We start from the raw sequence: 13,488 nt of genomic DNA, 5'->3' as shown, positions 1-13,488 counted from the left end.
TTACCAGGTTAATTAATAAGTTACCAGGGCCAATCAATATGTTACACTGAGTTACACTTCCACAACACCTATTGTGAGCGTGCCGAATCAGTAAGCATCACCCCTTCTATGAGCCTCGACCAGAGGGTGGTTGTTACTCACAAACACCATTTCCTGTAATTATCTCTCACTAGGGCATGCCCGTACTATATATATATCTAAAATTATATCCCCCGCCGAGCAAGTCTCTGGCTCCAAGTCGAGTGCTTTGAACAAAAAAAAGAAGTACTCTAAACGGTGGTTTTTTATTCAACCGTGAAGCATGTCTCAAAGGCTTCTTGATGGACCTGGACAAAATTTGATGCAATTTTTTTTTTTCTCAATCGCCATCTTTCATCATAATTCTGGACCGGCATGAGGGGGGGTTGTCTGTCATGAATTTTTAGGCATGGCGGGAAAACTGAAAAAAATTATTTATTTAAAACGGGTGTACACGATTGTACACGTGTACGGACGGACCTTACCGAACCGGCAAACAAGTCGCTTCATGCACATCAGTGGTGCGTTTCTTCGTGGCGCGTGTCAGAAGAATTACACAGCGCAGGAAAAATACGTATTTACAGAAATCGTTAAAAAAAAAACTCGGATAATCGCTAAAATCGTTGTGGCCGGTGTACCATATTGGAAATATATATATATATAAATATAATTCCGTTTCCCGGTTCCCTGTCGCTCGCCGAGCGCCGATCAAGTCAAGTGCTTCGAACAAGTGCAAAAAAAAAAGTAGTACTTTATCCGTGTGCGGGTGGGTAAACGAGTGTACCGGCCTTACACGTCCTGGAAGCAAGCGGTCGCAAGGTGCACACTTGCTCCGCCCGCTTCCAGGTCACAGTAAGGCCCTTTAATAACCAGCGCAAAAATACGTATTTACAGAAATCATTTAGAAAAAAAAACGAATAAATTGCTACAGTCGTTTATCGAAATCCCATTCGTGATGGCTCACGCCACCTATATCGCGGCATCGGTGCGCAAAGAAGCCCCAGTCCACCTGCTCCCCCATGTATGTACCCATAACTTCCAAGTTCGTAAATCATATTGGACCAAACAAGACACACTCACCTTTTAAAGAAGACTTGTTTGTGTGTACAATTGATCCCAGCGGTGCCTCCAAGATTGTCAGGGAATTTGTACTGGGGGACTCACAGGACTCCAACGACCGGACACAGGTTACAAAAGGTCTAGTTTATTAAACTGTATTCACTTCATCCAATTACCAAAATGATACCGCATAATATAATGGATCAGGTTAACTCTTTTCGCTGGTCCTTCTCGTTCATCCGACACTCCCGTTCGGTCAGCGCTTCACGTAGCAAGTCCTCTCGACTCCACGTTTGCTCTAGTTTATATGGACGAACTGGACTTAATCCTCTGTCCGCTGAAACGTTAATCCTTCTTCCGCTGATGCCCCGAGGTCATGTATTGCACCAAGCCCTGGCATCAACTCGCTCCCCTCCTGCTGTGATTTCCATTTACACAGTAGGAGGGTGCTCCAGCCTGGGGCTGTGACCAGGTGGACAAGAGATTACCATGTTCGGGCACATTCCTGACACTCATTTACGAACTCGGCTTTCACAGAGGTTGCAGGTAAAATGTATCAGCTTCGTTACCAGTCTTAATCAATAAGTTACCAGTGCCAATCAATAAGTTACACTGAATTACACTTCCACAACACCTTCCAGCTTCACGCCGTCTCCAAGATCCAACTCAACATTTCCTCCATCTGCAGCTCCCTCTGTGCACACCTTACATTTGAATGTAGCTGCCACACTGGTTAATGACCCTCTCAGACCACTACATTTTTGATGAACCCACTCAGCGCACATTGTACACTGAATGGAGTTCACTCCGACACCCTTCCTGCACACAGCACAGGGCCACTTCCCAGTTCTTTCCACCTCACCACATGCTTTACCACTTGCCATCACCTTCGTCATTCCTATATTCACCTTCAGACCTTTTGTCTCCATACATTCCTTCCACTTGTTCATCTTTTCCTTCAGTCCATCCATACTTTCCGCAATCAACACCAGATCATCTGCATACAACAACTCCCACGGTAAACCCTCCTTTACGTTCTGAGCCAGCACCTCCATCACAGCTACAAATAGTAGTGGACTTCGTACCGACCCCTGATGCACTCCCACCTTCACCTCAAACTCACCACTGTTCCCGTCCTTCGTCCTTACAGCTGTGCGTGCTCTTTTGTACATTGCCATCACTACTCTGATCAACCATTCCTCCACTCCTAACTTCCTCAATGCCCATGTCCATAATTTGTGTGGAACCCTATCGAATGCTTTCTCCAGATCAACAAACCCAAGAAACAACTTCTTCCTCTTCTCCATGTACTTCTCCTGCGCAACTGCCTCACAATAAAGAGCGCGTCTGTCGTTCCTCTTCCTGGCATAAATCCAAACTGCATTTCGTCGATCTTCACCTTCGTCCTTATCCTCCTCCAACACCCTTTCCAATACCTTCATTCCATGCTCCAATAACTTTATCGCTCGATACGAGCCACAGTCCAGAGGGTCACCTTTCCCCTTGTATAGAGGGACGAGGGTACTCAGTTCCCAAGCCACTGGAATGCGGCCTTCTTTCACCACCAGATTACAGATCTCTGTCATTCTCTTCACACCCCAACTTCCTGCTGCCTTCAACATATCTCCCACAACTCCCGTCGGCCCTCCCGCTTTTCCACTCTTCATTGCGTTGATCGCTTCCTCAACTTCCTTCTCAGTTATCTTCTCTGCCGGTCCTAAAACTGGGTTACTCTCTATGTTGCCATCCCATTCATTCTCTGTATTCAACAGCATTTCCATATATCTTTTCCATCTTCCTTTAATTCCATCTGGGTCCACAACGATTTGTCCCACTTCATCCTCCAAGCAACTCACCCCCATCACATCACACCTCTCTTTCGCTATCTGCTTTGCAATCCTGAATACCGCTCTCTGACCCTCTTCCGAATCCAAGCTTTCTCTGAACATTTTCCTCCATGCCTCCTGCATCTTTTCTACCTCTTTCTTTGCAGCCTTCTTGGCTGCCTTATAACTTTCATGCTCTGCTGTTTCTGCTCCCGTACCCTTCGCCTTCTGCCACTCCTTGAACTTCTTCCTCTTCTCGTCAATCCTCTTTCCAACTTCCTCATCCCACCACCATGTTTCCGAGTGCCTCGGTGGTCCTTTTGTCCATCCACATACCTCACCAACGGCTCCCAACAGACTAGCTTTCATTGACATCCAACCACGTTCAAGCTCAACCACATCATCCTCTACCCTACTCAGCCTCTCTTTTAATGCCTCCCTTACTGTCACCTCTTTCAACCTCCACACCTTCATTCTCGGTTGGTACTTCACCCGCCGAGCTCTCCTCGCACCTTTCACCCTTACGTCGCAGACAACCAAGTGGTGCTGTGAAACAGCCTCCTCCCCCGGGATCACCTTTGTGTCCCGGAGGTGCCCCCTATCTCGCCTACGCACCATCAGGTAGTCAACGGTTGTCGTCGACCCACCTGACGTGTATGTAACAAGCTTATTATCCTCTTTCTGGAACTGAGTATTACAAATCAACAAATCAGCTCCATCAGCAAGCTCCAAAATCCTTTCACCTTTTCCATTTCTCACACCATATCCGTAACCCCCATGAACTCCCTCAAAACCATCCATACTCCTTCCCACATGTCCATTTATGTCTCCTCCCACCACAACAACTTCCTTATCTTTCACGTTTTCCATCAGCTTCTCTATCGCACACCAGAACTTGTCCTTCTCTTCATCGCTTCGACCAACCTGCGGAGCATATCCCGAGATGACGTTCACCAAGAGCTTTCAATCATCATTTTCACCATCATCAACCTATCACTCACTCTAGTCACACTCACCACACTGTCTACAAACTCCTCAGAAAACAGGACACCAACACCATTCACGCTCTCCGGGCACCCTTGCCACACAAACTTGTATTTCTGTCCCTGCCTACCATTCACCATTCTCACACCACTTCCCTTCCATCTCGTCTCTTGCACACAACATATGTCCACTCTTCTTCTGACCAATACTTCCACCACTTCTCCTGGTCTCCCTGTCATTGTCCCTACATTCCATGTCCCAAACCTCAGAAACCGATCTCCACTTCGGGGTGCACCCTGCCCATATGTACTTGTAATTGTCATGGTTCTCTTTTTGAGGCAATGTTTTTATGGCCGGATGCCCTTCCTGACACCAACCCTCTTAGTCGCCTCTTACGACATGCAGGGATACTGTGTACCTATTCTAACCAGGGTACACACCTGGAAAATTTAAGATTTTTAAAATTTAAGATCATTTAAGATTGAGAGCCTCACACGAAATTTGTTGTTATTGTTGTTATTGTTGTTGTTGAACCATTTGTGAGCGAGGAGCAGAAGAATGTCCAAAGTGGATTGGCTGGGACAGAATCCAAACTGATGGTCAGATATCAGACTGTTTGAAAACAGGAAATATTTGACATCAAACGTAATTGGAAACAAGTTCACCGGCTTCGAGTCGGTCGTGTCTGTGTCTGCACCGTTCTTGTGGATGCGAGTGATGTTTGCTGCCTTCAGGGTGTTCTGCGCCCTTCTGACCTTGAAACCACCATTTGAAGGAAACATCATACAACATAGTGCAGCATTATATTATTATAAAAAGAACTAAGATCTTGTCATGGTCATCACTGGTGAATTGGTCGTAATCGTACCACCAAAGGTTCCTCGAAGATTTTGGGGGAACGTTGAACAAAGTTGCTTCTTGTGTAAATGAACACGTTTACTTATTCATTGGTATGAATAGAAACATTTTAACCGATTCTTCCATTATGGGTGGTTTGAGTCGCTGTTGACGATTTATCGAACTAGTGAAGGATAACTGTGAAGAAGTTTTGGATCTGGGGGGGAATTAAGGGTTTGATTCCAAACCCCGATAAAACCTAGTTTGTACAGGCCAAACAAATGACAACGAGGTGAATTAAACTCAGAATCTGATATTATGTTGTCTAAGATTTAAGAACGAACTAGAACAACACTCGGTAGAGTGCACACCTCCGCCAGGCTGAACAGTTTGCGTTTGGTATCTCACTGATGGGCCGAATATGGATCCAGACCTTCAAAATCGAATTGGCTTGTTCATGTCACCTAACCAACTCATCCCCTAAGTTTTGTCCAAATCCATCCACAACTTTTTGAGATATCATGCCATATATCATTTTGGCCCAATCTTTCAATGGTGCAGAGTCTCTTGAAAAATTAAAATATTCTCGGATCCGGATCTTCACCAAAATCTAATCATTTCGTCTTTTTCATACACTCCATCTGCCCATGAAATTTCATCCGAATCCATCCACAACTTTTTGAAATATCCTGTTCACAGACAAACAAACAGACAGACAGACAAACAGACAGACAGACAGACAGACAAACAGACAAACAGACAGACCAACACACAGACAAACAGACAGACAGACAAACAGACAGACAAACAGACAGACAAATAGACAAACAAACAGACAGACAGACAGAAACAGACAGACAGAAACAGACAGACAGAAACACAGACAGAAACACAGACAGAAACAGACAGACAGAAACAGACAGACAGAAACAGACAGACAGAAACAGACAGACAGACAGACAGACAAACAGACAAACAAACAGACAAACAGACAGACAGACAAACAGACAGACAGACAAACAGACAGACAAACAGACAAACAAATAGACAAACAGACAGACAGACAGACAGAAGCAGACAGACAGAAACAGACAGACAGAAACAGACAGACAGAAGCAGACAGACAGAAACAGACAGACAGAAACAGACAGACAGAAGCAGACAGAAACAGACAGACAGAAGCAGACAGACAGAAACAGACAGACAGAAACAGACAGACAGAAGCAGACAGAAGCAGACAGAAGCAGACAGACAGAAGCAGACAGACAGAAACAGACAGACAGAAACAGACAGACAGAAGCAGACAGACAGAAACAGACAGACAGAAGCAGACAGACAGAAACAGACAGACAGACAGAATCAGACAGACAGATAAACAGACAAATGAAAAATCACTCGTAGAGCGACACTTGGCAAAAGAGAACAAAGCAGAATGGCACTCGGTAGAGCATCCTTTTGACCTCAAAAATAATTGGTGGTTGAATTCAGTTAGCTGATCTGAAAATCCTATTCAAATTCAATCGGATGAAAATTGAGGATTTTAGAAATTTGAAATAGTTGTTGACCTTTGGCCTATGTTGCTCTTTTGGCCTACGTTGATGTCAAAAATAGTTGGTGTTTGAATTCAGTTCACCGATATGTAAATCCTATTCGAATTTCAAGTCAATCGGATTAAAATTGAGGATCTTTGAAATTCAAAAAAGGTGGTTGACCTTTGGCCTATGTTGACCTTTTGGCCTACGCTGATTTCAAAAATAGTTGGTGTTTGAATTCAGTTCGCCGATATGTAAATCCTATTCGAATTTCAAGTCAATCGGATTAAAATTGAGGATTTTAGAAATTTGAAAAAAAGTGGTTGACCTTTGGCCTATTTTGACCTTTTGACCTCATAAATATATAGGATTTTGTCGGACCACGGACTCTACCATTTGGTGAAGTTTCGTGGAGATCGGTTTAAAATTGTGACTGTAGGCAAGTACAAGTGAGCGGACAGACAAACACACAAGCACAACATACTTGCAAAAAAACAACAACAAAAATTTGCCAAGTAACAAACACACACGGGTGAAAACGTTACCTCCGCCTACCTTTGGTGGCGCAGGTAAAGATTAAGAGTTGACCTGATCATGTTCAAGTAGCAAACCTTTTGGCGATCATAGGCCATTTGTTGCAGATACGAAGAGGAGAAAAGGTTGGATAGAAGGAGAAGGGATGAACTGAGGGAGGAGATTGGTGTGCAGGTGAGCTTGACGGAGAGATTGGTAAAATGCCGGCTGAGATGGGCCGGACACTTGGTGCGGATGGGGGAAGAGAGAATGGCAAAGAGAGCGGATAGGTTGAGGGAACAAGATAGGAAGAAAAGGTGGACTGTGGTTGAGATGGGAGGATTGTGTGAGGAGGGATATCAGAAAGGTGGGGGTGGGTGGAGAGTAGAGAGAGTTGAGTGAGCACAGAGGGGAGTGGAGGAGTATCGTGGCCAAGGCAGGGCAGGAGCTTGGTTCCATTGGACCTCACCCCTTGTAGAGGGAAGAGGAGGAGAACAACAACTAACCCGAACCACGTTCAGCTAGGATAAATCATCGGGCCTGACATCATCCGCCGAGCATAAGCTGGATTGTTCAAAGTGGACAATGTCCGGGTCTCACACGAGACGTTTTATTGTTTGGCCTAACTAATGTATGGCATGTTTGTGTTCGATATACCCTTGGAAGACTTGATAAAGAGAGTTACGTATGGATCGCCCAACCAACTGAGGGGGTCTACCAACGATATCAATGCGAGGACAAACTGCATGTTTGGTGAAGGTTCATGGGGGGCATTGAGGTGGACATTGAGGTGGGAGTGGACTGCTGTCTTTAACGACTGGAGAGAAAAGAGTACAAAATAAAAGACTCAGGAAGGGGATTCCATAAACGAGAGAAAACGGGAACAAAGCTTTGGAGATGATCATCGTCTGGACTTGGCGGGAAATGTAAGAAATGGGGTAGTTGGGTACGGCAGGTACAAGGAAATGTACGTGTATGATCTGGTAATGATCCGAGGTGGTGCGCAACCGTGCGCTGTATCATCTTCACATCGGTGCAGCGCACGGTTGTATCAGTGTACCCGGACATTTGGTAATTGTTGTAGTTGTATCCTGGTGGATGTTGTTGGATATTGACTCTGCAGTTGCATTTGCTTCCAAATGTTGAAGGTGGTCGAATATTTTTCACGAATCTGCATCGACGATTCCACAAATGCATACGAGTATATCGGCTGTTTACTTATGTTTGAGTTTTCTGTTTGCTAAGATGTCCGTGTACATCCGATCATCGTGTTGATCCAAATTCGATGTCTTTCTCTATCTTCTGCAGAAGGTTGCTTTCTGGGGCGGTGGGTTTGTTATTCACACTCCCATGGACACCATCATTTTCTCGGGTTGCGTGTTCGAACTTTGTGCTTTTCTTTTGCCTTGGCATCTACAAAGGACGGCGCAGAAAGCAATGCGTCTTCAGGCAACAGGAAGCAGGTGAGCAGCAGCAGCGGCAGCGGCAGCTCTCCGCATCTCAGGATGTATAAGACTGCAATGCACGATATTTCATCGTTACTCATATTTGCTTGCAATTCAACATAAAATGATTATGAACGAGGATGGCACTCAGAACAGCGTATACCTCCACCAGGTAGAACAGTTTACGTTTTGTATCCCGATGATAAAGCTGGACCTGAACCAAAATCGAATTAGCTTGTTCTTTTCACCTACCAACTCTTCACATAACTCATCCACACCTTTTTGAGACATCTTGCTAAATATCGTTTTGGTCCCATCTATCAATAGCCTGGCGTTGGCTTAGCGGTTAGGGTGCCGGCTTGGGATCCTAGGATCCTGGGTTCGAATCCCGGGCGATCGCTAAATTAACACCAGGGGGGTTGACTGAGCCTGTCATCCCTCCGAGGTCGGCAAATTGAGTACCAGCTTGCTGGGATGAATGATCCTGGTGTGTACCCCGATTTAGAATAGGTACACCGTATCCCTGCGCATCGTAAAAGGCGACCAAGGGTTGGCGTCAGGAAGGGCATCCGACCATAAAAACATTGCCTCAAACAGGGAACCATGATTGTCATGGGGCCCGCAAGGCTAACCCCCGCTCTAGCGGGAAAAATGGCATTAAAACGATCATTCATTCATTCATTCATATCGATGGTGAAGAATCACTTTTTTTTCCTTTCTTCTTCTTCTCCTTCTCTTCCCTATCATAAGGGATGAGGTCAAACGCTACCAAGCTCATGGCCTGCCTTCACCACGATACTCCTCCACTCCCCTCTGTCCTCCGCCAACTCTCTTCACCCTCCAATCACCCCCACCTAACTGATATCCCTCTTCACACAATCCACCCATCTCAACTGGGTTTTACGTCTTTTCCTCCTACCTTGTTCGCTCAACCTAGCCGCTCTCTTTACCCTCCCCTCATCCACATGAATTGGTTATTACAGCAACCACAAGTCACACACACACACACACTGAATACAATTTGTGCACAAACATGAACACAACAACCCAGAAAAGGTATCTCTCACTCACCTTACAAAAAACGTCCAAAAACAGGTGTGAATAGAAGATATGATGCATCAAACCGAAAAGGCAACGAATACAGCCCCAACGATCGCAAAAAAAGACAAAAAAAAATACAAGATGAAATACCAGCAGATATATAGGAACAACGGGGAGAAAGAGAAAAGAGCAGGGGGGGGGGGGAAAGAAGAGAGTTAGACAGATTGGGGATAGACAAAGAGGGATCACTGGAATAGCTAAGAACAGGTCAACTCAACTGGCATGGAGAACAAATCATTATTAATGCCCAAGACCAAGGACGCCACACCTATGGATTTAAAAAGATGGCGGGACTGAGTCAATCGGACAAGGGTAGGTTCTGCAAGGTAGAAACAGAAAGTACGAGTCGCCTCCTATCGGGATGTAAAAAACTCATGTCAGAGCGGCTGTACACCCAAAGGCACAACAAGATATCTGGAGTAAGCCACTTACACATCTGCAGAAATGTCAAAATCCCAGTTCCACAAAACTTGTGGAAACATGAACCAAAAGCCATCATTGAAAACAAGGACATAATGCTCACGTATGACCTGATGATTCCATCGAGCGTGAACATAGAAAACAAAGCACTGCGTCCGGACATTGTACTCGGATACAAAAAGGAAAAGACAGCATTGATGATTGTGAGATATCAGTACCCAGCGAATTTGGCCTAAACAATGCAGAAATCAAGAAAATGACCAAATACCAGGACCTCAAAAATGAGGTCAAAAGATCTTGGAAGCTGAAGACCGAAATTGTACCAGTCATAAATGGAGCAACGGGAATGACAAAGAAGAACCTCACAGAGACCTTAAAAAACATCCCTGAGAACATTACCACAAACGAACTACTGTTGGAGGCTGTACAGGCCTTGGTGACGATCCTGAAGAGAGCCCTTGGAACAAAACTCTGAGAACAACAAAATTTCACAACTTAGCCCATCAATCACAATCCCTCACCGAAGCGGGGGTGGATACTTTGAGTCCTGGGATGAGTCCATTCCACCTTCTAAAACCCAATTTATGGAGATAACAACCAACGACACACACATATAAACTCACACACACACACACACACACACACACACACACACACACACACACACACGTACACACGCACACACGTACACACACACACACACACACGCGCACGCACACGTACACACACACGCACACGTACACACACACGTACACACACACGTACATACACACACACACACGCGCGCACACACACGTACACACACACACACACACACACACACACACACACACACACACACACACACGCGCGCACACACACGTACACACACACGCACACATACACACACACACACACACACACACACACGTACACACACACACACACACGCACACGTACACACACACACACACACACGCGCACACACACGTACACACACACACACACACGCGCACACACACGTGCACACGTACACACACACACACACACACACACACACACACACACGCGCACACACACGTACACACACACGCACACACACACGCACACACACACACACACACACACACACACACACACACGCGCACACACACATACACACACACGCACACGTACACACACACACACACACACACGCACACACCTATATACACGCAGTGCCCTATTTACGTTATAGATGTGTTCCTGGAAAACATTGTTTAAATCGAAATAATGTAAATAAAACTTTAAAATCCCATTGACTTTTAAAAATCATGAAAGGGGAATGTGTTCCTGACAAAAAATTGAGTGGAAATTTTTCGTGGTAAATGAATTAAAATATTATTACATTAAAATACAACACGAAGGGGTCTGGTCGTCGTCTTTCTTCCTGTGCAGCATGAAGCTGCGAGTAGCATCATTGAATGAGGATGTGGCAGTGCTGCTGATGCAGTGCCCCCGTAGGTCAGAGCAGGAATTTGGAATTTCGCTGGGATGCCCGGGATAGCTCCCCTACTCTTTGTGAAGGATACCGCAATGGAATCTTTAATGTTCACCAACGAATTCCAGCAGACGTGACGCCCAATATAACGTCCATCTGAGGAACGTCACGCACATTGGTGAAACACCCTGCCGTGAAACACCAGGATGACAGTTTATAGCTGGGTCTGGATTCAAACCCAGTCGAGACGGCTTCGAGTGAGTGTGCGTATCTCTCGGCCATGCTGCCGTGGAGTGGGAAAAAATAAAAAATAAAAATAATAATCATCCAATTTATTTTGCCTTCCAAACTCCGGGGATTTTCCCATGGATGACCGAGCTGCTGTCACCACGCCCATTGCTCACGTCGCGGTGCTTTCGCCCGCTTTAAAATGATTTTTGTTGCACTCAATGACCCACTTATCACACCGATGCACCAATTAAAGACCCCTCCGTCTTTCACAGCTGCAGCTTCTCTTTCTGTTGTTTTTCTACAAGTCCATGGTCAACATGTTTATGTTTTATGGTAAGCTGGTTATGTTTGGTCAATTTGTTTCATTTTATTTTTCAGAAATCTGAACTTGCGAACCGACGTGCTCGGCTAAGAGGTACCAGCCGAAACAGGGGCACTGGGTCCGATGGGAGCGGCCCTCGCTGTCCACGATGTGGTCAACCCTGCATTGTTGTAGATGGATTTATGTGTAAGTTCTAACACACCTGCACAGCAAGGCACACGCGTACAGCATATGTCCAATATGTTATTCTTTAGTCACCAGACCTGCTGTTAGGCCTATACAACAAAAATTGTGAAAATGTTGTGTGGCTTATTGGTCACCTTGACGATACAATTTAATTTATAAAATATTTAAAATTTCCTTTTGTTACCAAGATGAGTGAGCCTCCGCCAGGCTGGGGAGACGATCAATCCAGGGTGCGTACCTCTGCCAGGCTGAGGAAACAATCAATGCAGAGTGCGTACCTCTGCCAGGCTGAGGAAACAATCAATGCAGAGTGCGTACCTCTGCCAGGCTGAGGAAACAATCAATGCAGAGCGCGTACCTCTGCCAGGCTGGGGAGACGATCAATCCAGGGAACGTACCTCTGCCAGGCTGGGGAGACGATCAATCCAGAGCGTGTACCTCTGCCAAGCTGGGAAGATGATCAATCCAGAGCACGTACCTCTGCCAGGCTGAGGAAACAATCAATCCAGGGTGCGTACCTTTGCCAGGCTGAGGAAACAATCAATCCAGGGCGCGTACCTCTGCCAGGCTGGGGAGACGATCAATCCAGAGCGCGTACCTCTGCCAGGCTGGGGAGACGATCAATCCAGAGCGTCTACCTCTGCCAATCTGCGAAGACGATCAATCCAGGGTGTGTACCTTTGCCAGGCTGAGGAAACAATCAATCCAGGGCGCGTACCTTTGCCAGGCTGAGGAAACAATCAATCCAGGGTGTGTACCTTTGCCAGGCTGAGGAAACGATCAATCCAGGGCGCGTACCTCTGCCAGGCTGGGGAGACGCTCAATGCAGAGTGCGTACCTCTGCCAGGCTGAGGAAACAATCAATCCAGGGTGCGTACCTTTGCCAGGCTGAGGAAACAATCAATCCAGGGCGCGTACCTCTGCCAGGCTGGGAGACGATTAATCCAGGGCGCGTACCTCTGCCAGGCTGGGGAGACGATCAATCCAGAGCGTGTACCTCTGCCAAGCTGGGAAGACGATCAATCCAGAGCGCGTACCTCTGCCAGGCTGAGGAAACAATCAATCCAGGGCGCGTACCTTCGCCAGGCTGAGGAAACAATCAATCCAGGGCGCGTACCTCTGCCAGGCTGGGGAGACGATCAATCCAGGGCATGTACCTCTGCCAGGCTGGGGAGACAATCAATGCAGAGTGCGTACCTCTGCCAGGCTGGGGAGATGATCAATCCAGGGCACGTACCTCTGCCAGGCTGGGGAAACAATCAATGCAGAGTGCGTACCTCTGCCAGGCTGGGAGACGATAAATCCAGGGCACGTACCTCTGCCAGGCTGGGGAGACGATCAATGCAGAGTGCGTACCTCTGCCAGGCTGGGGAAACAATCAATCCAGGGTGCGTACCTTTGCCAGGCTGAGGAAACAATCAATCCAGGGCGCGTACCTCTGCCAGGCTGGGGAGACGATCAATGCAGAGTGCGTACCTCTGCCAGGCTGAGGAAACAATCAATCCAGGGTGCGTACCTTTGCCAGGCTGAGGAAACAATCAATCCAGGGCGCGTA

General features: G+C 46.4%; 1 protein-coding gene across 2 annotated transcripts in view; it reads left to right on the top strand.

The window, feature by feature from the left end:
• Positions 1–13,488, top strand: part of LOC137436361 (ATP-dependent clpX-like chaperone, mitochondrial) — a 136,010-nt gene that overhangs the window by 29,206 nt on the left and 93,316 nt on the right. For both annotated transcript variants that reach the window (XR_013624882.1, XM_078786359.1), the window contains exons 3-4: positions 8,078–8,232; positions 11,804–11,933. Coding sequence is in view for 1 of the 2 variants with exons in the window: in XM_078786359.1 (XP_078642485.1) it covers positions 8,078–8,232; positions 11,804–11,933 (285 nt within the window). In the remaining variant the exon portion in view is untranslated. The remainder of the gene's footprint in view (positions 1–8,077; positions 8,233–11,803; positions 11,934–13,488) is intronic.

Source organism: Myxine glutinosa, chromosome 11, assembly GCF_964187855.1.
Source record: "Myxine glutinosa chromosome 11, kmMyxGlut1.1, whole genome shotgun sequence".
Lineage (NCBI taxonomy): Eukaryota > Metazoa > Chordata > Myxini > Myxiniformes > Myxinidae > Myxine > Myxine glutinosa.
The sequence above is the reverse complement of the archived record's forward strand: the minus strand, read 5'-3'. Positions and strand labels throughout refer to the sequence as shown.